The sequence below is a fragment of the Panthera onca genome, chromosome C1 (assembly GCF_046562875.1).
Source record: "Panthera onca isolate mPanOnc1 chromosome C1, mPanOnc1 haplotype 2, whole genome shotgun sequence".
Classification (NCBI taxonomy): Eukaryota; Metazoa; Chordata; class Mammalia; order Carnivora; family Felidae; genus Panthera; species Panthera onca.
In genome coordinates, this window is record NC_138346.1 from 7,007,570 (window position 1) to 7,033,814 (window position 26,245).

Below are 26,245 nucleotides of genomic sequence, written 5' to 3' on the forward strand. Positions count from 1 at the left end.
CGGTGCCTGAGCACACCGCAGTGGGGGGGATCCCTGCCTTCCGCTCTCTACCACCGTGCACCCTCCGGCCTGCTGCCAGCCCTCTGCTGCCTCTCAGGTCCACTACCAGCAGCATCACCTAGCAAGTTCTGAAACGCTGCCAGCCGCTCCCCAGCAGGGGACCAGGTAGCCACAGAGTGCAAAAGCTCCCCCGAGGATTCAGATAAGCACCCTGCGCTAACCAAGGCGTCCCTGGCCCACTCACAAACATCCCCTTGTTTTCCTGTGTCTTGAGGGAAGCCAACTGTGGCCCTTCAAGGCTCTTTTCAATCCCTCCCACCCACCCCAGAGCCTACTGCCTCAGCCCCAGAACCATCCGACCCAAACACACCGGCTCCTTTGTAGCCACCTACTTTTGGATAGATCCTTCCTCTGCTTGGAATCTGCTTGGAATACAGCTATGGATTCTATGAAGTAAAAAAAAGAAAGGTGTAGTACATATAGGGGGCATGCTACATTTGTGTAAAAAGGATATCTGTGTGTGTATGTGTGTGTGTGTGCAGAGATAAAACTTAAAGGCAAGTATGTGCAGACAGTATCTTTAAATTTTCAAACAACAGTGGAAGAATTAACCAAAATAATAAAACAATAAAAATGGTTAGGTGGCTACCTCTGGGCGGGGGAGGGACAGAGCAGACAAGACGGGGAAGGAAGTGAGCCAGCCCTCTGGAAGGTACGTGATTGTATAAGGACACAGAAGGGGCAGCCGCCGCCGGACGCAGCACCCCGGACAGCTCTCATGGCCCCCGTCTAAGAGCTTCCACAGATGACCCCACTTTGTCTACACAACCCGCCCAAGAGAGACACCGCACCCACTCCCGTTTGCCACAAACCAGGCAAGAAGAGAAAGACAGGGTCGGTATCTGTGCAGGGCCTACTCCATACCAGGACAGGAACTTAGTTATCAGAATCTCATTTAATCCTCACCGCACTGAACACTTACTACCCCATCTCACTTATGAAGACACTGAGGTCCATCCAGAGAGGACCTATGTCCACAGAGAAGGGACAGATGTGGGGTTCAAACCCATGTCTGTCTGATTTCAACTCTCCACATTTCAATATCAAGTGAAAAGATTAAAAAGCATGCTAGAGGTAAGGTTTTCTTTTGTTCGTTTGCCTTTACAAGTAAGACTAAAACTACAGTCATAAACTGCTCCTCCCACTTCTTGGGGTGAGCGCGTGGACAAACGTGCACGTCGAGGCACAACCACCCCCCTGCACACCACGTGGGCAACCCCAACCACCAACAGCAGGAGCGACTTCCAAATACACACACGCTGTGGTTCAGTCAAGGCACCAAAGGCTCGCCTGGCTTCTGTGAGCCTCCAGAGGAAAACCCGTCTCCCCACGGACCTGTGGAATGAAACGCACTCTGTGTTTCAACAAATATTTATCGAACACTTAAGTGCGAGTACGGCTGGGAATATGATGATGAAAGAGACAAGACCCTTGACCTTTAAGGAAACTGTGCAGCGAGAGAGGGATACTTTTACAAAGTAAAAAGTACGAGAGGAATTTGCTTTAAATACTCAGAAGAAAGTGGGGCTCGGGGGTGGGGACAGACGAAATATGAAAGACACAACACTGACGACTGTTTACACCCAGTGACTGATTAAAACCCCTCTCCTTACTTTTGTGTATGTTTGGAAATTTCCATTAGAGGTACAGACAGGGTGCTCTGGCAACTCAGACGTGAATGAAACACACCAGAGGCTTGAATGCAAGGCCCGGAGCCGGTACCACCGGGGCTAAAGGCAGCCACCCCCCACACCCCAGTTCCTGACCTGCCGATCCCACCTCAGGGGTGCTGCACAGAGCAGGAAATCCCTGAGAGAAAGGCTCACACACGCTGCAAAGCGCCACACAAACATAAAGCCGTGTCATAACCATCACTACTCAAATGCCCCTTCCCTGGGTTCCACAGCCCCTCTGTCTCATTTTCAGACATAAGGTAGAAGTAAAGTCTCGTGTTAAGCAGCCAACTCGGTCGACGTGCTTACGGGAAGTGCTTTTTCTTCACTTGAGAACATTCAGCCCAGCCATGCTAACACCTGCCACTGACGTCCTGCGATAACATCCTTCGTGTTTTCAGTGCATGAATAAAACAGAAAAGTGGGGTTATGTAATACACAAATTATTTAATGACCTGCTTTTCCAAATATATTGTGACCAGATCTGTTTTTGTGTTTGTTGCTCTGTATCCTATTTCTGGTTCATCTTTTCTAATGTTTAAGGATACTGAAATAACTAGGAACAAATCTAAGAAACTGACAGCATTTCATACATGAAATAATTTCAATGTCAGGCTAAAATATATCTTCTTTAAAAACATATCTTGGGGTGCCTGGGTGGCTCAGTCGGTTGAGCATCCGACTTCGGCTCAGGTCATAATCTCACAGTTTGTGAGTTTGAACCCTACATTGGGCTCTGTGCTGTCAGCACAGAGCCTGCTTTGGATCCTCTGTCTCCCTCTCTCCCTGCCCCTCCCCTGCACACACACGTGCACGCACACGTGCACTCGCTCGTGCTTTCTCAAATATTCTTAAAAATATAATAAACAAATAAATAAAATATATCTTATTTAGGGGCACCTGCGTGGCTTAGTCAGTTGAACATCTGACTCTTGATTTTGGCTTGGGTCGTGATCCCAGGGTCGTGGGATTGAGCCCCATGTCAGGCTCTGCATTGAGCATGGAGACTGCTTGGGATCCTCTCTTTCTCTCCCCCTGCCCCTCTACCTTACTCTCACTCTCTCTAAAATAAAAAATTTTTAGAAAAGCCGGGGTGGCTCAGTCTTAAGCATCCAACTTCGGCTCAGATTTCACAGTTCATGAGTCCAAACCCCACATCGGGCTCTGCACTGACAGTGCAGAGCCTGCTTGGGATTCTCTTTCCCTGCTCCTCTCTGACTCACTCTTTCTTTCTCTCTCAAAATAAATAAGTAAACTTTACAAAAATTAAAAAATTAAAAATTAAATTTTTTAAATCTTATTTATATCAAGACCTTTAGTTCTCTGTTTAGATAAGTTTAGCATTATTTTCAACACAGGAGTTAAAAGTTTAAACAAAGGGGAGGTGCCTGGGTGGCTCAGTCGGTTAAGCATCTGACTCCTGATTTTGGCTCAGGTCATGATCCCTGAGTTGTGGGATTGAGCCCCATCAAGCTCTACACTGAGCATGGAGCCTGCTTAAAATTCTCTCTCATTCTCTCTCTCTCTCTCTCTCTCTCTCTCTCTCTCTCTCTCTCTCCACCTCTCCCCCACTCGTGTGCTCTCTCTAAAATAAAAAAAAAAAAATTTAAGTTTAAACAAAGGGGAACATCACTAAGATACTGCATATAATGTACACATTTATTAGGATACTCTGAAGTTTAAATCCTATGTTTTTGCAAGTCATGCCCTTTTGTATTATCTGGCTCCTTAAACTTCATCTGTTTTGATCCTGAGAGTTGGAACTGTTTCAGCTGTGTTTCAGGACATTCCAGAGAAGAGACTAAGGACAGACTCTTCTCCATCTTCTGCTACCAGCACACAGCATCCTACACCATCCGTGTCAGGAATTCTCAATTGAAGGACAGCCCTGTTTCTGTTTCCTTTAGTATAAAATAATGCTCATTTTAGGAAATTCAGAAAAGTAGAAATAGAAATAATCCAAATTGCACCACCCCTGGTATCAGGGCACAATCCACGGCATTAGTTCGGAAACTTTCTTCATCTTACTTCCCATGCACGGTGTTTTGCACAAAGCTGAATGGCCTTCTGTACACAATGCCTCTCTGTTTCCCCAGCATCACAAAGTACTGTCCACATTACTGCCTTCCTCAATCACCTGAATGGCTGCTGTACGCACAAGAGCAGCAACTCGCTCTGCCACTTCCCAGTTCTGTGGCCTGGGCACTCGGCCACCTCATGGCAACCTTCTCACACTCCCGAAGATGAAGTAAGACCACCTATGCATGGTGCAGGGTGCCAGCACACAACAGCTGTCAGCCCTGGTCATTAACTCAGTGGGTTGTTAAACTGGAGTGTCTTCTGGGCTTACAATTTTTATGTTTAATGCTGCAATAAACACAACGTCCTCTGTGCTTTTTCATATTTAAGATTACCTCCTTGGGACAGGATCCTACCATGGAAATTACTGAGTCAAGAGTAGGGACTTTCTTGGAGTTTTTCAAACATGTCACCAATTGCTTCCCCAAATGGTTGCACCACATGTGCTGCTGGAGGGTGAAGAAGCTACAGGGTTTCTATAAACAGCACAATTCCAGCTCATACACAACACTGGCTGGATATAAAAACACACTTAGACAATTATGACTAGTCGACAGTAAAAAAATACACTTAGATAATTAGACTCATAACTCAGTATTGACAAACCTGGGTTTTTTACTTGCCCTCTTAAACTAAATGAAAACACAGAGAAAAGAGATAACAATTTCTGACTTCCTTTTCGCTCAGCTTCTGAGTACTAGTCCCTCTTTATCAAAGAGTTTAAATACAAAGGCTACCAAGTGGAATTAGACTTAACGAGATGAGTATTTCAAATTTTCCCAAACCATATAAAGAATGAGTCTGCACTCCCAAACTTGAAATATAGAAGAGTTCTGGGATAATAAAAAGTCAGAAATACAGATATTTCCTTTCAAACCCTTCAAATACGTAAATGTCTCATAACCATCCATAAGAATGATTCTATCACGCATCCCTCTATGAACTCCACTGAGACCAACCCAAAATGTCCAAGAATACCAACCAATTCTGAGAAGTTCATAGCTGATTTTAAGTATTACAGCGTATGTAGCTTGAGAGGCCAATCCAGATGGAAAAGAGTGGTCCTCTTCAACAAACAGTGCTGGAATATCTGCATGGGAAAGGGTGAAACTGGACCTTTTCCTTCCACCACATACAAAAATTAACTCAAAATGGATCAAAGACTAAATAAAAAGATAAAACACTCTTAGAAGAAAACACTAAAGTACATCTTCGTGACCCTGGATTTCTCAAATATGACACCAAAAGCACAAACAAGAGACGGAAAGCATAAGGCCGACTTCATCAAAATTTGTAATCCTTTTGTGCTTCAAAGGACACTATCAAGACAGTGAAAAGAGAACCCACAGAAGGGGAGAAAATATTTGCAAATCACTGATTTGATAAGGGTCCAATATTTAGAATATATAAAGATTTACAACTCAACAGAAAGATAGCCCAACTTAAAAACGGGCAAAGGACTGAAATAGACATTTCTCCAAAGATATACAAATGGCCAAGAAGCACATGAAAAAAACACTCATCAACAAAAAGAAAGACAGACAGACAGACAGACAGACATGCCCAACATCGTTAGTCACTAAGGAAATGCAAATCAATACCAGGAGATACCACTTTGCACGCATCAGGATGGCCCCATTATTTAAAAAAAAAAAAAAAAAAGTGCTGGCAAATGTGGAGAAACTGGAATCCTTCTCTATTGCTGTTGTGTTGTTGGAAATGTAAGATGAACAGTTCAGATGTTCTTCAATAAGGTAAACACAGAATTACCCAGCAATTCTACTCCCTGGATAAACACTCAAAAGAACTGAAAACAGGTATTCAAACAATAACTTGTCCATAGCAGCTCTATTCATAACAGCCAAATAGAAGTGATTCAAACATACATCAACATATGAATGGATAAACAAAATGTGGCATATCCATACAATGACATACTATTAGGCCACAAAAAGGAACGAGGTCCTGATACATGCTACAACACGGACGAACCTTGAAACACTATGCTAATGGAAAGATGCCAGACACAAAAGGCCACATGTTATATGATTCCATTTACACAAAACATCCAGAACAGGCAAACCCATGGAGACAGAAAGCGGACGAGTGGCTGGGGAAGAGGAGGGAATGGGCAGTGACTGCTCAATGGAGTTGAAGGGGTTTCCCCGGAGGGGAAAAAGTTCTGGAACTAAATACTGGTGCTGGCTGCACAACACTGCTAATGTACCTAATGCCACTGAATGGTATACATTTAAAATGGTCAAACGGTAAATAAAAAGAATCAGAGTATCCCTCTTCCATCTTGGCGCAAGGGACAAAGCACTGCTCATCTTGGAGCATGGGGTGTACCTCACCATGGTGGGGCCAGAGGAGCCGGCTCAGGAAAACCACCACTGCCCAGACACCATCACCTTCAGATGAGGAAGAGCAGAGCCAGCCAGAAGTGGGTGACAGGTGACCCAAGGCACCTCACTGCTCAGACTGAGGCTGCAGGGATGGCCCGGCCAGAGCAGCAAGCACAGCGCTGGACCTGTGGCCAATATCAGGCGGGACTCACATTCCCTCTGGCAGCCAAGCACACAGCTAATGGCAGTTCAAACCCGTAGACTGGCAAACACATTCTAGGACTGATAAATCAAAACAAAAAAGTGGAGGTAAGAGGCTGAAGCTACACTATAATGCACATGAATAAATCTAAATGAATTTATTACAGAAACCGGAAGACCATTTTAGAAAATATGCGCTTCTTGTTGTAAGATTACAGGAAGACACTGACTCTATTAAAAAATTAAAGTTTTTTCAAGGACAGGGTGCACCAGAATGAGAACATGATGAAACTAAAGTACAACAAGCTGCGATACAGGCCATGATTAGAAAAGGAAGCAAAAACAATCACTCCAGCAGAATTAAAACCCACATGTGAAGGGCTAAAGGGAAAAATGTACACTGCAGAAAATGTCACTGGTCATGAACAAGACAAAACTGAGACACAGAATGCTGTAGCCTACAGTGGAGAGAAGAAAAGACAGGGGAAAGCTCTCCAACAGATTGATAAAGGGACAGATCAGCCTACAATAAGAACCATCCAAAAGGAACACAAAATAAGCAGAGATGCAAAAATCTGAAGTACAAACCCAAAAAAGAAAAGCAAAGACCTGCCAGGCTGATGTGCCGAAATTCCAGGCACAGGAGGGAGGAGAGCAGCCTCCCTCAGCCCAGACTGGACGCGGTGCCCCACAACCCCACCTCGGGGCTCCGGCCCAAAGATGAAACAACAGATTGCAACACAGCAAGCAAATGTTCAAAGGCCAAAGAGCCAGCTTGAAGGGGCTCTCCTGGGGAAATGTAGACAATTTGAGCATCAAAAGGAATGACTGTGACTGATTGTAAAACACTGAACAAAAATAGTGAATCCATAGGGAGAGAGAGAGAAAAGAAAACATCTGCCTTCTGTTGGGAATGACTCTTCTACCGAATCCTTACTTTGAAAATTGGTAATTAAACAGAATCTAGCAATTACCCTGCCTTTTTTTTCCCCCCCAGGAGAAACTGTAGTCCTTCCCCAGCTGAAGTGGGTAAATTTTACAGAATACCAACAGATACACACGGAAGAAATGACAGAAAGGGGCAGGCGGGGCGGCGGGGCGGGGAACTCTCCATTTTGCAAACTCTTAATGTAGCTGATTCAGGCAAGTATGATGTATGAATGCTCAAGAAAGCAGCCGAGTAGATTGTCAAAGCAAAGGATATTTGCACGGTGCCCAGGAAGCACCGCACAGGTTACCTCCTAACTGCAAAGAGGGAAATCTACATTTTCAGCAGGAAGATCTAGCATCTCCACATAAAGCAAATGATGACACAGCAGAGGGGACAGCCTAACAGGACACTGAGAATCCCAGATTTAGGAGATTTGCCCAAAACATCAACCCGAACGTATTCGAGTCTTCAAACCTCTCACTTCCAGTTTACGGCAAATAAAAGGATCAAAGAAACCACAAGGAAACAATCAGACAAATCCAGACACAGGTTTAACAAGACCGCTTCCCTGGTCTCTTCACAGAGTCAGTGTCATAATGGGGAGGAGAGGGAGAAGGGGGCTATGGGGAGCTGTTCTAAGCTGAGAGTCTGAAGAGGTACAACAACCAAACACGGTGCATGTGGGGCGCCTGGGTGGTTCAGTTGGTTAAGCATCCAACTCTTGATTTCAGCTCAAGTCAGGATCTCACAGTTCATGAGTCTGAGCCCCAAGTCAGGCTCTGTCTCTCTTCTATCTTCATAGAATATATGGTACGACCATTACAAGGGATAAGAATAAAGAGATTTTATTTTTTTAATGTTTATTTATTTTTGAGAGACAAAGAGAGCAAGTGGAGGAGGGACAGAGAGAGAGAATCCCAAGCAAGCTTTGAGTTGTCAGCACAGAGTCCGACTTGCGGCTCAAAACTCATGAACCACAACATCATGACCTGAGCTAAGTCAAGAGTCTGACGCTTAACCGACTGAGCCACCCAGGCGCCCCAAGAATAAAGAGACTTTAATAACACGAGAAATACCTGTAACATGAAAGTGGAAACTTACATATACGTTCATTCCAACTCAATTAAACACACCCAGAAACACAGTCTGGAAGGAAATACAAAAGTAACAATAATGATAGTGCAGATGGACCTCTGGGTGCTGAATTCAGGAATTTACCTTCTTCCCCTCCCCTCCCTTCCATCTTCTTCCTCACCAGCTTCTCACCTCCTTCTCGGATTGGTTCTCCTGCTCCCCCCCACCTCTGAAAGCCAGTGGCCAGAGCTAAGCGGGCCCTCCCACTGTGCCACTGTTCCCTCTCTCAGCCTCCAGGAACCACCCCCACTGTCAAGGGGCTGGGTAGGACCCAGTAGGAAGAGGTGTGGTATGGAATCTACAAGGCTTGGGTGGCACACTGGCGAGCCACCTAACTGCTCTGAGCCTACATCCCTCCGCTGTAAAATTGGGATAGTTGAGAATAAAGAATCCAGGGTACCACTGCAGCAGGGCACAGTGAGGGCAAAATCCCAAAGCTGGTCCCCACCAGTCCTCAAGCAGACCTCCTTATGTCAGAGAAGAGCTCCAGTTATCCCACAAGCCTCCTCTTCCCCAACACCCATACCAAACCATCACCAAGTTCTCACAATGTCAAATCCAACTAAGTCTCCCTATTACTGCCACCACCACAACCTCGGCCCAGGCTACCAGCACTCACTCGGCCAACGACAACACAGCCAGAGCAACCTTTTCAACATAGATCAGATTATGTCTCCCTCCTTCCTGAAATCTTTTATTTTTTTAAATGTTTATTTATTTATTTTTGAGAGAGAGCAAGCAGGGGAGGGGCAGAGAGAGAGAATCCCAAGCAGGCTCTGCACTGTCAGCACAAAGCCCAACACGGGGCTCGAACCCATGAACTGTGAGATCATGACCTGAGCCAAAATCAAGAGTCAGACGCTTAACCAACTGAGCCACCCAGGCGCCCCTAAATCTTTTTTTTTTTTTTTTTAATGTTCATTTATTTACTTTTGAGGGGGGAGGAGAGGCAGAGAGAGAAAGAGAGAATCTCAAGCAGGCTTTGCACCATCAGCACAGAACCCAGTATAGGGCTCGAACTCACAAACTGTGAGACCATGACCTGAGTCAAAACCAAGAGTCAGATGCCAACTTTTAGCCGACTGAGCCACCCAGGCACCCGTTTTTTGTTTTTGTTTTGAGAGAGAGAGCACAAGTGAGCGAGGCACAGAGAATCTCAGGAGGGGCAGAGGGAGGAGGGGAGACAGAGACAGAAGCAGGGCTCACCGGAAGAAGGGCTCATGTTCACCCAAAGTGGGGCGCAAGCTCACACCGTGTGGGCCTGGAGCTTACTAACCATGAAATAACGACCTGAGCCAAAGTCAGATGTTTAACGACTGAGCCAGCCAGGTGCCCCTGTCTTTTTTTTTAAAGTAGGCTTCACGCCCAGCATGGAGCCCAAAAGGGGGCCTGAACTCAGGACCCTGAGCTCAAGACCTGAGCTGAGATCAAGAGTCAGACGCTGGGGCACCTGGGTGGCTCAGTCGGTTAAGCCTCCAACTGTGGCTCAGGTCATGATCTCACAGTCCATGAGTTCGAGCCCCATATCAGCCTCTGTGCTGACAGCTCAGAGCCTGCAGCCCATTTCAGATTCTGTGTCTCCCTTTCTCTCTGCTCCTCCCCCACTCACATTCTGTCTCTCTCAAAAATAAACATTAAAAAAAAAAAAAAAAGAAAGAAATAGAACACTACCAGCACTCCAGAAGCTCCCTCTCTCATGGGCCATCCAATCACTACCCATATCTTCCCACTGTGCAAACTTCTCTGGTAATCATTTCTTTGCACGCAAACTTAAAGGCACAGGCAGGCAAGACTAAACACCTTAGTATCCTATCCATTCTGAATTTGATCTAAATGGAATCACACATAACATTCTTTAATGTCTGGCTTTTTTGGTCAGACTACATTAATGCTGTAATTAATCCTTAACGCAGCAGGTAGCAGTTCGTTTTCATTGATGCATAGTATTCTCTTGAAAGAACATACCATGATTTATTCATCCATTCTACTGTTGACCGACATTTGGCTTCTTTCCACTTTTGAGCTACTACCAAAACTACACTAGTAATGTTCTTGTACGTGGTGCCTCTTGAAGTACATTAGCTTGTAGAAGCTATTAGATGCACACGCCTACAAGTGGAATTGCTGAAATACAGGATACACATTTCTTTAAGAGACTTTAAGAGACACTGACAAAATGTCTTCTAACGTGGTGTCACCAACTTAATATCCCCACCAACGGCAGGTCAGTTTCCCCTTGCTCCACAGTCCTACGAACACCTGGAAAGAGACACCACATGGAAGAGATGTGCAGGGTAAGTATGGGAGTGGGGAGGAGCAGAGCTTCCATGCCCTCTCTGGGCATGCCAGCCCCCGCCCCTGCCCCACACCCACATGCACACACGCTAGTATGTTCACCAGCCCAGAAACTCCTCGAATCCCCTTGTTATAACTCAATCTCCAAACCCCCTCTGCTCCTAGAAGTTGGGAGTAAGGCTGAAAGTTCACATCTTGAATCACTTGTTTGGTCTTTCTGGTGACCAGCTCCCATCCTGAAGCTATCTTGGATGACTTCAGCCCCGCCCTGAGGTACCTCATTAGCGTAAGTTCGGGTAAAGCCAAATGGGGCTCATTATGAGTAACAAAAGACACTCCTATCACTCATGTTCCAAGTGAACATGAATTTTAAGGGGACGCTCTTCCCACTACAGACCCCATTACTGACCTCAGGGGAAAAAGCAGCCAGCCCCAAATGCCAGCTCACTTCCACAGACCTTCATCCTCCCTGGTTCGCAGCCCTGTGCTACTGCACTGTCTCATCAGCTGCCTCCTATTAGCAGAAGCTGCAGACAGCTGCTCAGTTACCTGGCCCACCATCACCAGAAGCAGAAGTCACTTTTTTCCCACTCATCTCTCCCTACCACCACCCTCCCGTATCAGGTCAAATTCCCCTATTGTCTCCTCCCAAAGCAACCTGGCTGTCACCTGCTTAACGCTCATCAGTATCATAATGCCACACTAACTGCGCGATTATCTTACCCACGTCTGTCCTGTCTTCAGACTATTAGCTCCAGGAATGTTTTTTGTTGTTGTTCAGTAAGGCACCCCAAGTGCCTAGCACACTTAACAATATTTGCTGCGTTAAAAATGAATCTGTGAAACAAGAAAAATAATGACTAGCTATGATATTCCCACTAGGATTCCATACATTAATTTTTTAAGAAAGATTTGCATAGCTAATTGCCTGCCAGATTCACTCTTACTTGCTCTCCTGGCCGCTGGAGACGAAGAATCACCCAGCTTGAGCTGAGGGAGGAGGGGTTTGGGGAGAATGACCAAAAAGACAGAAATAATCCTAAAAGAAACCATTTACTGAATGCTGACCATACACCAGGCACTATGCTAGCTAAGTGGACACAGACTGTCCCATTTACTTCTATGACTTATCATCATCTCTGTTTTAGGGTTCTGAGAACTACTATTATCCTTTCTATTTTGCAATTTTGCAGATATGGAAACTGAGGCTCAAGAACACACATCTCACATTTACTGGTATTTTCCCTGTTTCACATCAGGAAACCAAGTCTTAGGAGAGGAGGTCTGGAAACCTGTGATCACGTGTCTCGTAAGTGGGAGAGCCAGGTGTGAATCAACTTCACTCGACACCAAAGTTTAGGCTCTTAAAGTTTAGGCTCACACGTGAGCTTTAAAAACCTTTCCTACCACCATATACCCGCTAGGATGGCTACAGTCAAAAGACGTAATAACTGAGGACCTGGAGAAAACGGAACCCTCACACACTGCTGGTGGGAATGTAAAACGGCACGGCCACTTTGGAAAACAGTCTGGCAATTTCTCAAAGGTTAAGCACAGAGTTACCTTGTGACCCAGCAAATGTAGTGGTAAGTAGATACCCAAGACAAATGAAACATACGTCCACAAAGAAACACGTACATAAATGTTCACAGCAGCCTCATTCAGATTAGCCAAAAAGTGGAAATAACCCAAATGCACACGCTCTAACATAGACGAGTTTTGGACACTTACGCTAAGTGAAAGAAGCCAGACACAAAAGGCACATACTGCATGCTTCTATGGATGTGAAATGTCCAGAATCGGCAAATCCTTACGACAGAAAGGAGATTAGCAGCTAAGGTTGACAGAGTTGAGAAGGAATAAGGAACAGATGCTAAAGGTTATGGTGTTTCTTTTGGGGGTGACAGAAACGTTCTAAAATTGACTGTGGTAATGGTTACACAACACGCATATACTAAAAACCACTGAGCTGTATACAGTTTAAGTGAGTAAACTGAATGGTATGTGAATCATATCTTTACAAAGCTATGTTTTTAAGTCTTTTACATTTTGCCTAATTTCTACTAGTTTTCATTTCACAATGGGAAAAACGCTTTGTTTAAATTTGAAATCAGGGATGTAAGCACTTTCATGCACAAAGCCAACAATGTTAACTTTTTTAAAACCTAGAAATAGATTAAACTCAGTCTTAACTGATATACTTCACAGAATCACACTGTTCTTTACTCAAATTTCAAAATAACCTATAATGAGCTGGTGAATTAATTTACCAGTGTTATTTCTTCCATTTTCTTTTTCCCACTCTTAACTATGTGGTCCTATGGAGTCGTTATTGTGCACTAGTTAGGAAATACAAACGAAGTGATGTGTTTGCTAGGGACAGTTGGAACTTTTAAAAATATCAGACATGCATGAAATGCTAAATAAATGACCATCTCAAATCTCCCCTCATCAAGTTTTCAGTATGCTAAAGACTCGGGGAAAAGTTTTAAAAGAACCTCATTAACTAAAGACTGACCTGGAGTTTTGGTAAGGCTTCTCTTTTTTTTTTTTTTTTTTTTTTAATTTTTTTTCAACGTTTATTTATTTTTGAGAGACAGAGAGAGAGAGACAAAGCATGAGGAGGGAAGGGGCAGAGAGAGAGGGAGACAAAGAATCCCAAGCAGGCTCCAGGCTCTGAGCTGTCAGCACAGAGCCTGACGTGGGGCTTGAACCCACAAACCGTGAGATCATGACCTGGGCTGAAGCAGCTACAGCATCTCCTGAGAGTTGACTAGAAATGACTCTCAGGCCCCACCCTAGACCTACTCGACCAGAATCTGCATTTTAACAAGATCCCCAGGGGATGTGCCTGCACATTAAAATCTGAGAAGCACTGGACTGCTATTTCAAAAACTTGAAATACATACAGCTCTGGTCCTGGGCCAGCTTGTCCTCAGTTCCATTCCTTGACCTTCTGCTCTGCACTGAATTGCAGGGGGGCTGATCCCGAATGCGCTGGGGTTCCCAAGCAAGAGGCAGGTGGGGTTAGACAGCAGCAGCAGCAGCGCCCTCCAAAGGCTCCAGGGCCAGATGACCTAGGGCAGTTCGGCCTCTGGCAGGTGGGAGTTGCTCCTGGGGAGCCTGAAATGCCATGCCCTCCCCTGTCCTCCAGCTTAGGGGTGACAATGGTTTCCTGTTGCCTCATCTCAGGGTTGCTTCACTGCCCACTGTTTGCATCCCCAGTCCTTCACCGCCTGGGAGACCACCCCCCTACATTGAATTCCCTCTGTTTTAAATGAAGTGGTTTCAGCTTTCCCGTCTAGACCTAGAACGATACCCCATACCATTTTGGATCTCTCTTATGCACCACATAATCCCAGTGCAATTTTCTGAATGGCTTATCTGCTTAAAAAACGGGGCGGGGAGGGGGGGGGCGGATAGCTAGTGCACACAGAAAACCTCACACTTCCCACATTCAGGCAATCTCTAACAACCCGAAAGAAAAATTAGCCTGAAGCTATTTGTACAGCAGATGTGACTGTATTCAGCAACTCAAGTCGTCAGGGTGTATTTTTAACACTCTACCCATCACTCCTCCTCAACCACAACAGCTGGTAGGTACAGCAACTATTGTGTTGGGAAATGGGGGGGGGGGGGGGGGAGGGAATGCCTCCTAAAGAACAGAATTCTGGACAAACACTGGAATCTCTGAGAGATCTAATCTTACTCACACTTGTAAATCATATGATCTACCCCACACTGGGCACATACCATGCTCCAGGACCAAACAACAGGGGAGAGCAACTCTTATCAGTATCATTTAGGGCTACTTGGAGATCTTCCTAAAAGCACATCTGACTGGTCACTCCCATGCTCTGAATAACCCTCAGTGGCTCCCTCTTGCCCAAGGCCAAAAACCCAACTCCAGGGTTGGCCCTTTAAAATCCAGCCCAATCTACCTTTCCAGCCTTTTCTTAATCCCCCTCAAGTTGACCCACTCACCTTCTGACCATTCCCAGCTGTGCCTACGCCTTCAGCTACAATGTGTGTCAGTATCTGTCGACTACAATGTGGAAAGCGCTTCCTTCCCCAATTAGCTTGGCAAACTTTTTCTCTCAAGATCATGGTAGCTGCATTCTCTGTCCCCTGAGCTTCCACAGGACTTACTATGTCATACTGTCACGTGCACAGGTTCCATCTTCTACACGGTAGGATCCAGACTCCTACTGTCCATCTTGGGATCCTGACCACGGTTCCGATCCAGATCCACATTTATTACCTGTGACTCCCTGGGCCAATGCCATCGGATGGGGATGATAGGTAACACCCAACTCAATGGGTTCTCCCTAGTGCTAAATGAGTTAACCCACATAGAGTGCTGTAAAGTTAACCCAAGAAAAATGCCTGGCACCTTGCCTGGTAAGCACTGAAGAATTGCTACCTTACAATTAATTGCCATTACTGCTATATCTGGAACAAAGGAGGGGTTCAATCACCTATTTGCGGAATACCTGGAACACTATACAATAAACCTGTTTGTAACATGCTAAGCCCAAAGACTACCCCACCACAAGTAGCAAAGGCTGACAAAAGGTAAAGCAAGAAATGGCTCCCACGGTGAAAGTACCAGCTGAACCTAACTGGCCCCGGAGGAAAAGCGCACTGCAGCAGGGTGAGAGTCTGTGCCAGCTGGATCCGCCGCGGCTGCCCACAGACCCGGCATGCCCTCAGCCACCTGTCCAGCCACCTGCCTCAGGCAGCCGTGTTCTAACAGAGAGGGCTCACCTGTAGCAAAAACCATAAGCAGTTTTCAACGGGAACCGCAATGGGAAAACAAAGGGCGCAACTTTCCTCCCGCAGAAAGGAAATGCGTCTTTCTGCAAGCGAGTGTTTGGCGTCTGGAGTTCTCCACCGAGTTAGGTGCCCAGCGGGTGCGCCGCCAGGGAAAGCCCCCCTCTCCCGGCTTTCCCGAGGGAGGGTGAGCTGGTCACAGAAGGCGCATCCCTTCCCCTAGGGCACGAAGACACAAGCGAGTCAAGTCACACCCGGGTCCTGTTGAATTTCCCGGGGGACCACAGGTGAGTCCACAGAGCACCCGGCGGGAAATGACCTGGCCAGTCCTCAGAAACGCGGGGCTCGGGGAGCGTACGCTTGCGGGGCGCAGCCAGCAGCCCCCATTTCTGGGGCGCTCGCCCCCCGCCTCTAGGCCTCAGTTTCCTCCGGGTCCTCGCGGCGCGGGGCTTCCTCGCGGCCCACTGCGGCTGGCGCCCCTGGCCCCGGCGCCCCGCCCCACTCGCCCGGCCCCGCGCGGCGCCCACCTGCGCCCCCGGCCCGGGGTCCCCGCCGCCGCCCCGCCGGGAGGGCGCGCTCAGCCCCGGCGCGGGGCGGGGCGCCCGGCCCGTTACCCCGTGGGGCGCGCTCCGCCCGGACAGCGGCGCCCGGCGGGACCCCGGGCCGGGCTGGGCCGGGCCTGGGCGGCTCTCGGGCCCGGCCGCGGGCCTCACGGGGCTGCCGCGGCGTGAGGGGCGCGCGCCCGGGCCGCCGCCGCCGCGGGCTCACCTTCTGACGGATCTGGCCCGACGTGGACACCTTGCGGATGAGTTTCTGCGGGGAGCCGGGCTCCGCCTCGGGTTCGCTGTCGGACGACTCCTCGGGCGGCGGCGGCGGAGGAGGTTGCGGCGGACCCGGCGGAGGGGCGCCCGCCGCCGCCGCCATGCTGCCGGGCCAGCGCGCGCACAGCGGGCGGGGGCGGGGCCGGGGGCGGGGTCTGGAGGGCGGGGCCTGTTCGGGCGGGGGCGGGGCCGAGACTGGGTGGTTTCCCCCGCCCCCCGCCGCGCCCCCTGCCGGTCACGCGCGCAGCCGCAGATGGAGTCGCGCTCCGGCCCCTCCGCCTCCACCCGCGGTGTCCCCTGGCCCCTGGTCTCAGCATCTGTTTATTTTCTGTCTAGGGCACGATTTGCGTCATTTTGTTCCTGTGGTCACTTTTTTTTAAATCTTCAGTCTTTTCGTTCAAGAATGTAAGTGATCTCCAGGAGGCCCGAGACTGTGTCTGTCTTGCCCTGCATTTTGTCGCCAGCGTCAGAAGCAGCGTCTGGCATTTAGTCGTTAGTTGCACCATAAACAATTCGGAGTGGAGGGATGCATGCATGAATGCAAGAAAGAAAGAAGAAAGTACTTGGACGGACTTCTAGGATGCCAGAAGAGGGGTACACAATTCCAGCTGGTAAGGGTTCCTGGAGAAAAGATGCCCAGGAGAAGGAAAAGGCTAGCAGGAGTTATCCCGGACAGGGGGGAATTGTGTTCTAAGAGGAAGGACCAGATTGTGCAAAGGCCTGGAGGCAAGAAAACAAGTGTCCAGGAAAAAAGGAAGTTGTAGCCTAAAGGGAGGAAAATAACACAAAGAGATGAGCCTGGGGGTGGGCAGGTCAGATAGAGCTTTGTAAACCCGATAAAGAGGTTAGTCCTGAGGGCAACAGGAAGCCCTTAAGGGATTTTAACCCTGGGTGGGGCTGGGTCACAAAGCTGGAGCCTGTGATCCAGGCTTTGAAGTAATCAGGGCAGGTGGCTGCCTGGGTCACTGGGAGGGGCTGCAGAGATAAAGTAGACACAGAAGTAGGTGGAGGCAGGAGGCAAAGGTGAGTAAGAGGCCCTGGGTGCTAACCAGGGCTGCCGGCTGGTAGATGCGGTAGGTGGAGCCCTTCCCTGGGGGGAGCAGGAGAATGCACTTGTTTTCGCTGCCCTTTGAGACGTACAGGTGTTTGAAAAGAGCTTGGTGCTACCTGAGAGGGGCAAGTCCTTAGGGGACTGCGTGACTGTCCCCTTGCTTTCAGAGGGCTGCTGCTAGAGACTCAGTGGCCTCTGGCCTGCCTGCTGGTCAGCATGCTCTGGCCCCTGCTCCTCTGGGTGATACTTTTCAGAAGCAAAACAAGTGAAACCCCCTCCCCCCCACCGGGGGACACAGAATAGCATCTAGCATGGGGAGGGACATGGCCAGGGGAATGGACGCAGAGCCAGGACAGAGCATGTCAGGGCCTAATGCAGGAACACTCTGGGACAGGCCCCGAGCCCCTGGCTGCACTGCCCAGTGCCATAGCCACTGGCCACATGTGGCTACTTCAATTTCAATTTCAGTTCATTATAATTAAATTTTCGGTTCCTCAGTCACACTAGCCACATTTCAGGTCCACGATAGCCGTGTGTGGCTTAGCAGCTACCACACAAGACAGCGCAAATGTACATTTCCATCCTCACCGTGAGTTCTGATGTGCACAAAGATAGCGATGGCCCTCGTGCGCTGCCCGCCCAGCACGCACCAGACACTTGAGCAGTGATTTTAGTCTTACACACCAGCCCCACAAAGCAAGCTCGCTGGGCTTGTTCTGGCGATGGAGACGGTGGCCTGGGGTTCAGATACGTCTTCCAAGGAGTGGAAAAGAGACGGGGTTTGGACATGGACCGTGTGTCTTCCAGGCTGGCTCTCCCACAAAGCTGGGCCCAAAGGAGCTCGTAGAAAGCAAGAGGGGAGAAGGGCCTGTTCTGGGCCGAACCGTGTCCCTCCCCCCCCCCCCGCCAGCGTCCCCCCAAACGTTCATAGGTTGAAGTCCTAACCCTCAGTACATCAGAATGTGACTGTGTTTGGAGATCGAGCCTTTAAAGAAATAATCAAGTTAAAACGAGGCCATTAGGATGGGCCTTAATCTAGTGTGACTGGTGTCCTTCTAAGAAAAAGAAATTTGGACACAGACAGGCTCAGAGGGAAGACCATGTGAAGACACACAGAGATGCCATCAACGAGCCGAGGAGAGAGGGAGGCCTCAGAAGAAACCGGCTCTGCCACACTTGACTTCAGGCTTCTGGCCTCCAGATCTGTGAGAAAAATATCTATTGAAGTCCCCCCAGTACTTTGTTATGACAGCCCAAGCAGACTAAGACCAATACAGGCACAGAGGAGAGGGTGTCCCGCATCCCCATGGAGGTTGGTCATTTTGTATCAATTAATTACAAATAGTGTGATCCGTAAGTGCAAAACCTAGGGGAACAAATGATTAATGCCGTCAAGGGTGTTGGAAGGCTCTCCGGAGGAGGGGTGACCCCAGCTGGGTTTGGACATTTGAGAAGAAAGGTAAGGGGGTGCAGGGACTCTCCCGGGGAAAACACAAGGCAGAAGACTCCCGGGCAAGTTGAGAGAATGACAAGGGGAGCCAGCCGTTGGTGAGGAGAAGAGGAGGCCAGGAGGGTGTGGACTGTGGCTGGCCTCGGAGCACCCTCTGTGCTGGCCAGGAGCAAGGACTCTGTCCCTCGGGCACCGGAGCCACTGAAGGGTGTTGAAAATCTATCTGGACAGAGAGTGATCCAGAGGAGGAAAGACTAGAAACAGAGAGGGCATTCAAAAGCGATTCGCCAATCCAGACAATCTTGATTTGGAGCAGAATCAAGGCCGTGGTCACAGTGGTGGAGAGAGGAAGTGACACGCAGGAGACACAGCAGAGATGGAAACGGAGCGGGTGCCCTAGTCGGGAGATTAGGGATGCCTCCCGGGGACATGGCTTTCAAGGAGGATGCTGTCCCCAGTGACCACAAGTAGACCTAGTGGAGGTGAAGATCAACTCGGTTTTGAACAAACGGAGTTTGAGGTGCCTGGGTGAGCTGTTGCCTACACCCGAGAGAAGCTCAGGGGACATGTGGGCTCCAGAATCCATCATCTTAGAGGCAGAAAGCCACAGACATGAACGTGAGTTGGGAGGTAGCAGCTGAGGCTGGATGGGAGTGTATCTACAATCATGAGAAAATACTACAGATTGTCTTAGCAAAGAGGAGCCTTTAGGAAGACAGAATGTCATGTGGGATCCTGGAACATGAAAGGGACATGAGGCAAAAGCTACAGACGTCTGAATAAAGAACGGGCTTGAGTTTAATAATAACATGTCAGTATGGGCTCATTAAGTGTGGTCAACGTGCCATCCTAGTGGAAGATGTTCGTAATAAGGGAGATGGGTGTGGGGGAATTCACTGTCCTATCTGTGCAAACCTTCTGTAAATCTAAACCTACAGGACTTGAAAATAAAAGGTGTATTTTTAAAAAAGAGCATTCGGCTCGTTAAGAATCGTACTATGTTCCTCAACCAGCGAAACATAACTCTGGCATATTTTTCTCTGATGAGTGAAGAAGGTTTTCTGTTCTCGGGTGACTGCAGAGCACAGTTCCCTCCGAGAGCCCCCCCTGAAGTGCTGTGCCTGTAAGAGCACACTCCCTCCGGTGCCTCTTTACAGCATGAGTCACGCTGTGAATCATCTCTAACAATGTGCAGCTCCCTGAGTTTACCCCACCTTAAGGGCATATCAAGGTGGCAGTAATAACACACTTCACATCCAACCTAATCTTTCTTGACCTGTCAACGTAGACGTGCACGCACCTCCTGTCAGGAAAACCCGCTCCATGTTAGAATAAATGATGCGGTTCAAAACATGGTAATTTTTTCTTTTTTCTTGGAGAGGGTGGGGCGGAGGGAGAGAGAGAGAGAGAGAGAGAGAGAGAGAGAGAGAGACAGAGAATCTTAAGCAGGCTCCATGCTGAGTGTGGAGCCCGACTCGGGGCTCAATCCCATGACCCTAGGATCATGACCTGAGCCAAAATCAAGAGTCAGATGCTCAACCGACTAAGCCACCCAGGCACCCAAATGTGAGAATAATCTGATTTTACCTTGAACTAGGGTTATGATTGACATTTGGAGCAGGACATCGCTTCTCTCTGTGGGACATATAATTTTCCTGGCCCCCAAGCATTGTGACAACCAAAAACCACCCCCATACATTTCTAAACAAGCCAACAGGGGCCCCCCCACCTACCCCAGCTCCCCAAGGATTAGTGAGGTAACCGGTACGGGCTGTGGCCTCGGACTAGGATGGGAGCACCGGGTAGAGTTACCGGGATAGGCAAACAGACTCTCTATTTAACTAGCTACACGCATGATAAAATTGTAGCACACCAAATACGCTCACCTCACGAGGACAAGTAACACTGGGGAAATCTGAAGCCGATGGGTGGGGTGTACCAGTGTCGAGGTTCTGGTCGTGATAGCATACACCATAGTTTTGCAAGACGTTACCCTTGCGGAAAATGCAGGATCTCTCTGTATTATTTCTTACAATTGTATGTGAATCTACAGTTCTCTCCATAACATGTCAATTAAAATAAAAAAAGAACTTACAGGCAGCCAGTGCTGAACCATAAGCGCTAATCTCCCCCTCTGGCTCTCCAAGGTCTCATATACTTACTTATTCAGCATCAGAATGTGAGCAAAGGTTGGGGTATAGACTCAGGGAAACCAGAGTTCAACTCTCGACTCTGACCTCTCTGAACTGCAGTTTCCCCACCTAACGACTGGGTATGACGGGACCCCCTCACAAGCACAGCGGGAATGATGAGACATTCAGGTATTCAGTGCCCCGCGCAAGGCGGGCGCCCAGTAAGTAGCAGGGATTCTGCTTCTCCAGGCTTCTGCTTGCCGGTTGCAGAACTTTCTCCCAGGTTCCCAGCCCCCACTTTCCTCATGTGGCACGCTCAGTTCCTTGGTACCCTGTTTCTTCCAAATGCAGCTACCTGGAAAAAGCCCCGGGCCACACAGCCAACCTGCGCAGGCACATCCTCCCTCCCGACATGCCAGCAGACCCTCGCGTGCAGGCCCAGCCCAGGCAGGGTTCCCATCCCATTCGCAGCAGCCGGCTGCTCTCTTCCTGCTCCTACCCCCAACCCCCTCCCCAGGGTGGCCAGCTGCAGGCTGTATTCCTGCCAGCACCTGGAAGTCTCGGAGTTGGGCATTTGGGTACTAAAATAACCTGGAGGGCAAGAGCTGTTCTGACCTCTGGTGTGCAGGGACTGGCCTTCCAGCTCTGGTCTCCAGCTCTAACCCACACAGTTCCAAAGGTCAGGCCCACTAACGTCCACCCTGACTGAGGATGTCCCGGGATCAAGCGATGCAGGACCCAACAGGCTGGTCCTCTGGCCGGGCACCGCGGGGCTGACTCCCGGGTGCCGGCTCGCCTAGGATCTCTAGTGGGAGCCGAGCACAGCTGGCCTGTGGGCTTGGGTGGAAACAGAAGAGGGGCTCGGATCCCCAGAGTGGCCTGCTGCCCTGATCCTTCCTGAGTATCCTGAGAGGGGGCGTAGGCTGGCATGGGAACGTGCTCTTCTCTTCGAATCGGAGAAACGCTAAGGAGAAATTGTGTCTGACCCCGCAAACCCACAGGCCAAAGGCCCAGTCTTCTGCCTATTATTATTATTACTATTCCTTCTCCAGAAATGAATCCTCATCCCTGTCAATATCAGAATGGCTCAAACTTGACACATAAGTCCACACCCTCCTTTGTGTATATGGGAGCCTCCAGCCTAAATCCCAGTCCCCAGGACACAAGCCAGCCTGGAATCCTGCTGAACAAGCCCAGATGTGGGAGCCTTCGTGTGCATGGAACCCAGGCTGCTGTGCAGCCCTCTGCCACTGCTTGTGGTCCTGGAGACCCCACCCCACGTGTCCACCCCACCCCTGTCCCCTCCATTCACCCTCCTACCTTCTGTGAGGGGTAGACCTGTGCAGAGCTCTGCAAACCTCTTTGTTCCTACTCCTTTGAAACATGGACCAGAGCCTACACACCCCCCAAAGCCCCTCCATGGCCCTAGCGGCCCCCCAGGCTGGCAGATACCACGGGCCAGGAAGGGGACTCTGAAGGACACCACCAGGTACCACCTACAGCACCCTGGCTCTCCTTTAGCCCCCCCTTCCTCCTTGACACAGAGCAGCCTGTCCCCCACCTAGTCTCAGGGAAGACACTCTGAGAAGTGCCCCCTTCCAGGACAAGCCATTCCTAGGGCTGGGTTCTGCCATCATCGGCTGCTGGGCATTGACCAACCTGACCAAAGCTGGGCCAGCCAGATTCTCCGTCCCAGGACCTACACACTGGAACCAGAGACCCCGAGGCTGAGGGTACCTGGTGCCGGGCCACCACTACGGGAGAATGGCTGCCCAGAGGGCAGCCCGGGGAGCTGCTGATTCCTGCCCACCTCAGATTCTTCCTTTAATTCCATTCTCTGAGCCCCTCCAAGGTCCTTCCAGTGCACTCCCTGTTTTCCCTTAAACCAGCCAAATCTGATTTCATTGCTTGCTTTCAAGAGAGACTTAACCAACAACCCAGAGCTCAAACAGGGCCTTGGAGCAAAAGTTAAGCGAGTGATGAAGAGTGTTTTGGCCACATTTGTCCTCTGCTCGGTTCATCTCAGGAGGCTCTTGGGGGGCCGTGGAGCTAGGATTGGTCAGGTCATTAGAAACATTGCCTCTCCCCACACCCCCACCCCCACCCCCACCCCCGCCGCCTATATGTTTCCAGGGAAACTGTTTACCCCAGGCCCCCCGGAGAAAGCCCTGGACACACCAGGCTCTACCAGGTGAGCACACCACATCTGGGATGTCTTCCCACCTCGATGAGCCAGCGCTGAGCAGGTTGGGCTTCCTTTCTAGATCCCGCCCTCCCCCACCTGAGACATGGGGACTCTGATGGCTGCAGCTTGCATGTGGGTGATGTCACCTGGGCCCCTCAACAAGCCAGCCTGAATCAGAGCAGAACAAACTTTATTTCTGTGAGTAGACCCACGCTTCGGTATTTAGCATAACTAAAGGACTAACTGTGGAGCTCCGCTCATCAGGCTGTGAACTACCCCGTTTCCCCAGTGCCAAGGGCGACCTCTTCACTCATCCGCGGCCTCCCGGTCTTTCTTCCCTTCCTCAGTATCTCCCGAGTCTTTCAGATTTTGGCGAGCAAACTCCTCGAAAACCAAATTTTCATCCTGTAAACTACAATAAAGCAAAGAACGTTTCGATCATGGCATGCTCTTCGAAGCTTGCAATGAAATCCCAAGCAAAGCAAGATCTTTGTTCTTCCTTTTGCAACAGAGGAACTGATCAAGATTTTTCTAAATGATGGAGCAGGGCATCAAGCCATCCTCCTCACAGCTTTTCACATAAAATCTCTTAAACAAAAAAGAGACAATGAAGAAACCCACAAGGCAGACACACATACCCAGTATAACTGAGCACACACACATGCCATAGTGCTAGGGAGCAAAAAGAAAACCAGGGCCTGAGGTGGTGTTGAGAGCATGGGGTGTGTACAAAAAGAACCCCAAAGGGGTTTGGACCCAAGGAGGGAGTCACAGAACACAGGGACACTCAGAGCAATGGCTCACCTGTCCTTTGCCGTAGCTGTAAGCATGGAATAAAGGAGAGAGAGAGAAATCTATCAGAATAAATTCTGTCTGACAGTTGCACCTGAAAAATTTCTTCCTTATTTTGGTGACTTTATAGTCGGAGGGATAAGAAGCCCAGATACGCGCATTTCACAACAACCGCACGTAATCCCCAACTCTCTGTCTTTTCCAGCTCCCGGAGCCCTTCTCCCTGCACATTCGAACCACGGCCTCCTTTACAGAGTGTCTGCCCTCACCTCCTCCACCCTCACCTCTAGGATGCTTTCTCCCTTCCTGTCCTTTGGACTGCATCTAGAGCAGAGTCCCAGGTGCTGTAAGGACCCGCTCGCCAGGCCCGGCTCACACCTTCTCCTCTGGCTTGCAACGGGGGTGTCCTGGGACTGGATGTCTAACCAGCACCTCCCGTGGTTGGGGTATTTGGGGTAGGCGCTCAAGCTTGGGAACCACGCCCAGGCCCCTCAGGGTCTGATTTCTCTGTGAACAGGTTAATCATGTTGTTGTTGTCATTGAGTTATGTTTTCAGGTACGTTTTGCAGCCCGTGATTGACTGCTACTCGTTTGAATGGTCCTTTGCTCTTTATTTGCTCCTTTCGCTTTCTGCCCACTTAGTAAGGTGCTGTCGTAACCCTCAGTGGTGAATCAGCAAGAATTAAGTGAAGTGAACAACTCCAGAGGATTTTTCTGAGAGCCCAGGAGTGATGGAGAGTCACTGCTCTGGTCTCTCAAGCACTGGGAGGGAAGTGTCTGTGTGGGCTGCTGACCACAGGAAACCAACAGAGAGGTCCCTGGGCAAGAACCATCCTGGGCCCCCACGGTGCTAGCATGATTATACTAACTGGGACCATCAGCCTTAAAGAAAATCAAATCAACCCCTGCCTTCCATGTGGATGCTCTTGACATGGAATAATAAAAACTTGGTAGCATTTCCGTAGTGTGTATTAGGTACAAATCACTTGGCCCCTGGTCCTGGCAAGGCTTCTTAGCTATAAGTTACACCTTTCCTGCTCAGTCTACCTGTCTAACTCAGAGCCAGGAACTAGACAGGTAAGATGTGTGCACTCCTGTGAGTGAAACATCTGTGACTCAAATCAGAATCCGGACTGCAAAGTCAGAATTTTGAGGCCATGGCGTGATTTGTCCTTTCCCCCTGAAATCTCACAGCATAAAAGATCATTGTGTAGTCTTGATGTTGTGATATGTTCAAAGGGAGGGCCCCAATGACTGAAACACGAAAATGTCATACCCAAAAAAGGAAGAGCCCCATTTTCCCTCAAGTGAAGTTGAAGTCTGTTCACAGCTTTAGAAAACATTCTGGCATAAATGGTGACACCCCCCTCAGGTCATAGTTTTAAAATATTCTTTTTAAATGTCCTTGGAAGGGACCAGAATGCATCTCAATCTCACAGAGTTAAAAAATAGTATCTGAATGATGCCAACATATAGGAATAATAAAAATGTGGCCAGACTTTTTCCCCCAAAGTACATTGACTATTTGAATCCAAAACATTTGGAAAAAAATACCTTGAGACAAAATATTTTTGAGACCAACCCAAAATGAGTACGGGGGTGGGGCTCATTCTAATGTCTAAATGCCGTTTCATGATCAATATTTAAAAACCTAGAAAGTGTAAGAAAAATAAATCTTCCTTGTTTATACCACTTTTGTTTGTTTGTTTGTTTGTTTGTTTAGTAATTTCTACACCCAGCGTGGTGCGTGAACTCACATCCCCAAGATCATGAGTCGTACGCTCTACCGAATGAGCCAGCCAGGCAGCCCTGTTTATAACACTTTTACTTAAAATATTCTTTGTTGCTCTAACTAGGGAGGGTTCTCATTCACCCAAGTCTATTTTCCTTTCCTGCCAACTCAGCCACCTTAACGTTAACACAGTGGAGAATTTTCCCCCAGAATTTCTGAGCTCGCGCCTGTGTGCTGTTTGCTGCTCCATTCACTTCCTTTAAAAGAGCCGTGTTGAGATCTAATTCCTATACCACACAATTGACCGACTTACATGCACACTCCAGTGGTTTTTAGTATATTCACAGAGTCGTACAACCCTGGCTTCGTTTTCTTCAGACAGCCATACAAGAGCCAACAGATTTGCAATTCAAAGGAGAGCCAAGGTGTCAGGAACTCGGCCTGACACTCTTTTCTAGTATTTTCAGTGCTCTCACGATAATCCTGTCAAAAATCACTGTCCAAAATACTCGTCAGGCATCTTAAATGCCTGTTAATGTTTTCCCATGAAATGCAAAAGTCTCAGCCTCTTAAATGCGTTTTTTGCCTACG

At 48.7% G+C, this 26,245-nt stretch overlaps 2 protein-coding genes across 8 annotated transcripts in view; both read right to left on the minus strand.

The window, feature by feature from the left end:
* DGKD (diacylglycerol kinase delta) overlaps positions 1–16,444 on the minus strand; it is a 113,043-nt gene extending 96,599 nt beyond the window's left edge. For 3 of the 5 annotated variants that reach the window (XM_060624221.3, XM_060624220.3, XM_060624219.3), the window contains exon 1: positions 16,260–16,444. In XM_060624221.3, coding sequence (XP_060480204.2) covers positions 16,260–16,415 — 156 coding nt within the window. In that variant the 5' untranslated portion in view covers positions 16,416–16,444. Of the gene's footprint in view, positions 1–392; positions 442–11,441; positions 11,556–16,259 lie in introns of those variants that run through there. The other 2 variants (XM_060624225.3, XM_060624223.3) reach the window with 2 other exon arrangements.
* A 6,859-nt stretch (positions 16,445–23,303) lies between these two features.
* The window catches only part of SAG (S-antigen visual arrestin), a 43,307-nt gene continuing 40,365 nt past the window's right edge, over positions 23,304–26,245 (minus strand). For 2 of the 3 annotated variants that reach the window (XM_078450770.2, XM_078450769.2), the window contains exons 15-16: positions 23,935–23,950; positions 23,304–23,542 (exon numbers count right to left, since the gene is read on the minus strand). In XM_078450770.2, coding sequence (XP_078306896.1) covers positions 23,437–23,542; positions 23,935–23,950 — 122 coding nt within the window. In that variant the 3' untranslated portion in view covers positions 23,304–23,436. The remainder of the gene's footprint in view (positions 23,543–23,934; positions 23,951–26,245) is intronic. The other variant, XM_060624237.3, reaches the window with a different exon arrangement.